The sequence below is a fragment of the Vicia villosa genome, linkage group LG1, assembly GCF_029867415.1.
Source record: "Vicia villosa cultivar HV-30 ecotype Madison, WI linkage group LG1, Vvil1.0, whole genome shotgun sequence".
NCBI lineage: Eukaryota > Viridiplantae > Streptophyta > Magnoliopsida > Fabales > Fabaceae > Vicia > Vicia villosa.
In genome coordinates, this window is record NC_081180.1 from 208,745,572 (window position 1) to 208,747,157 (window position 1,586).

Sequence of the window (1,586 nt, forward strand, 5' to 3'; positions counted from 1 at the left end):
TATAGGGACACCATTAGTTACTGATGAATGCACAGCAAAGAAGTTAAGAATATCTTATGCAAGAATCCTGGTGGAAATTGACATTACACAGGACAATTCGAAGGAGATAAATATCAAAGGATATGAATGTAGTGTCATCAAGCAAGCAATTGAGTACGAATGAAAGCCAGCCTACTGTGACATATGCAAGAAAATTGGGCATAGATGCGAGCAAAAGAATAAACCAGTAAAACAATGGATGCTAAAGAAGCCAGAGATTACACAAGAGACAGAACAGATGGAGGCAGTAGCTGAAAAGGTTGAGGTTATTGTGTGTAGCTCTGAGAAGAAACAGGGTTCAAATGAGGAAGAATGGAGCACAATGCTCAAAGTGGGGAGATGCCGCAGTGTTCCCAGATCAAGTACCATGATAATAGCTTGGAATTTAAGGGGGCTAAATAAAATGGGGAAAATCAAGGAGATAAGCTCCCGTTTTGTTGGTCTAAACCCTGACATAGTAGTGCTTATTGAAACAAGAGTGAAGGATAATAAGGCTGGTGCAGTAAGGAATAAATTGAATCTTAGAGGTGAGTATGTGGATAACTACCAGAGACATGAAAATGGAAGAATATGGGTGTTTTGGAATGATAATAAAGTGGGTCTAACTGTGGTGAAGGTTACTCAGCAAATGATACACTGCAGCATTCATGACACTATGGGGAGATGGAGATATTGGCTGACTGCAATTTATGTTATGAACCAACTGGAACATAGACAGAAATTGTGGAAGGATATTGAGGACATACAATGCAACCAGCAGGGGCCATGGTGCATTATTGGAGATTTCAATAATGTGGTGACTAGCAATGATAAGATAGGTGGGAGACAGGTCCAAGAGCATGAATACAAAGATCTCTGCAGCATGATGGAGAGAACTGGACTGTATGAGATGGACAGCACAGGTGACCACTTCACTTGGACTAACAAACAGAGAGACAATGCTATCTACTCAAGGATTGATAGGATTTTGGGGAATATAGATTGGCATCAACAACATATGGACTTTACCCTTCACATTATGTCACCCAGTGTATTTGACCATGCTATGCTTTGCTTGAAGGAGAACCAGTTGAGTAGAATCCAGAGGAAGCACTTCAAATTCAGGAATTGTCTGGTGGAGATGGAGGGATATAGCAACACTGTGGCTAGGAGTTGGAATGAGCATCTGCCTGGGAGACATATGTATGTGGTTTGGAAGAAATTGCAAAGGCTCCAGCCTCATTTGCGAGCCCTTGGCAAGCCACTGAGAGATGTACAGAGAAACATTGTCTTGGTCAGAAATTTGCTGTAGAGTGCCCAAGAGGAACTTAACAATGATAGAATGAACCCAGGCAAGATTGAAAAAGTGATGAGATGCACAGAGGAAGTTCTGAAATGGCAAGAGATGGAAGAGAGGGATCTTCAACAAAGATCAAAGGTGGAGTGGATTACGTTGGGTGATGGAAATAATAAGTATTTCCATGCATCCCTTAAAGCCAGAAACAGTTTTAAAACCCTAAAGAGCCTGCATACTGAGAATGGTGAGGTGCTGGAAACTAAAGAGGCTA

At 41.4% G+C, this 1,586-nt stretch overlaps 1 protein-coding gene across 1 annotated transcript; it reads left to right on the plus strand.

Annotated features, from left to right (window-relative positions):
• The first annotated feature begins 277 nt into the window (after positions 1 to 277).
• LOC131594157 (uncharacterized) lies at positions 278 to 1,330 on the plus strand. The gene has a single exon (XM_058866253.1). It carries the CDS (start codon positions 278 to 280, stop codon positions 1,328 to 1,330), a length of 1,053 nt encoding a protein of 350 aa, XP_058722236.1.
• Positions 1,331 to 1,586: the final 256 nt, after the last annotated feature.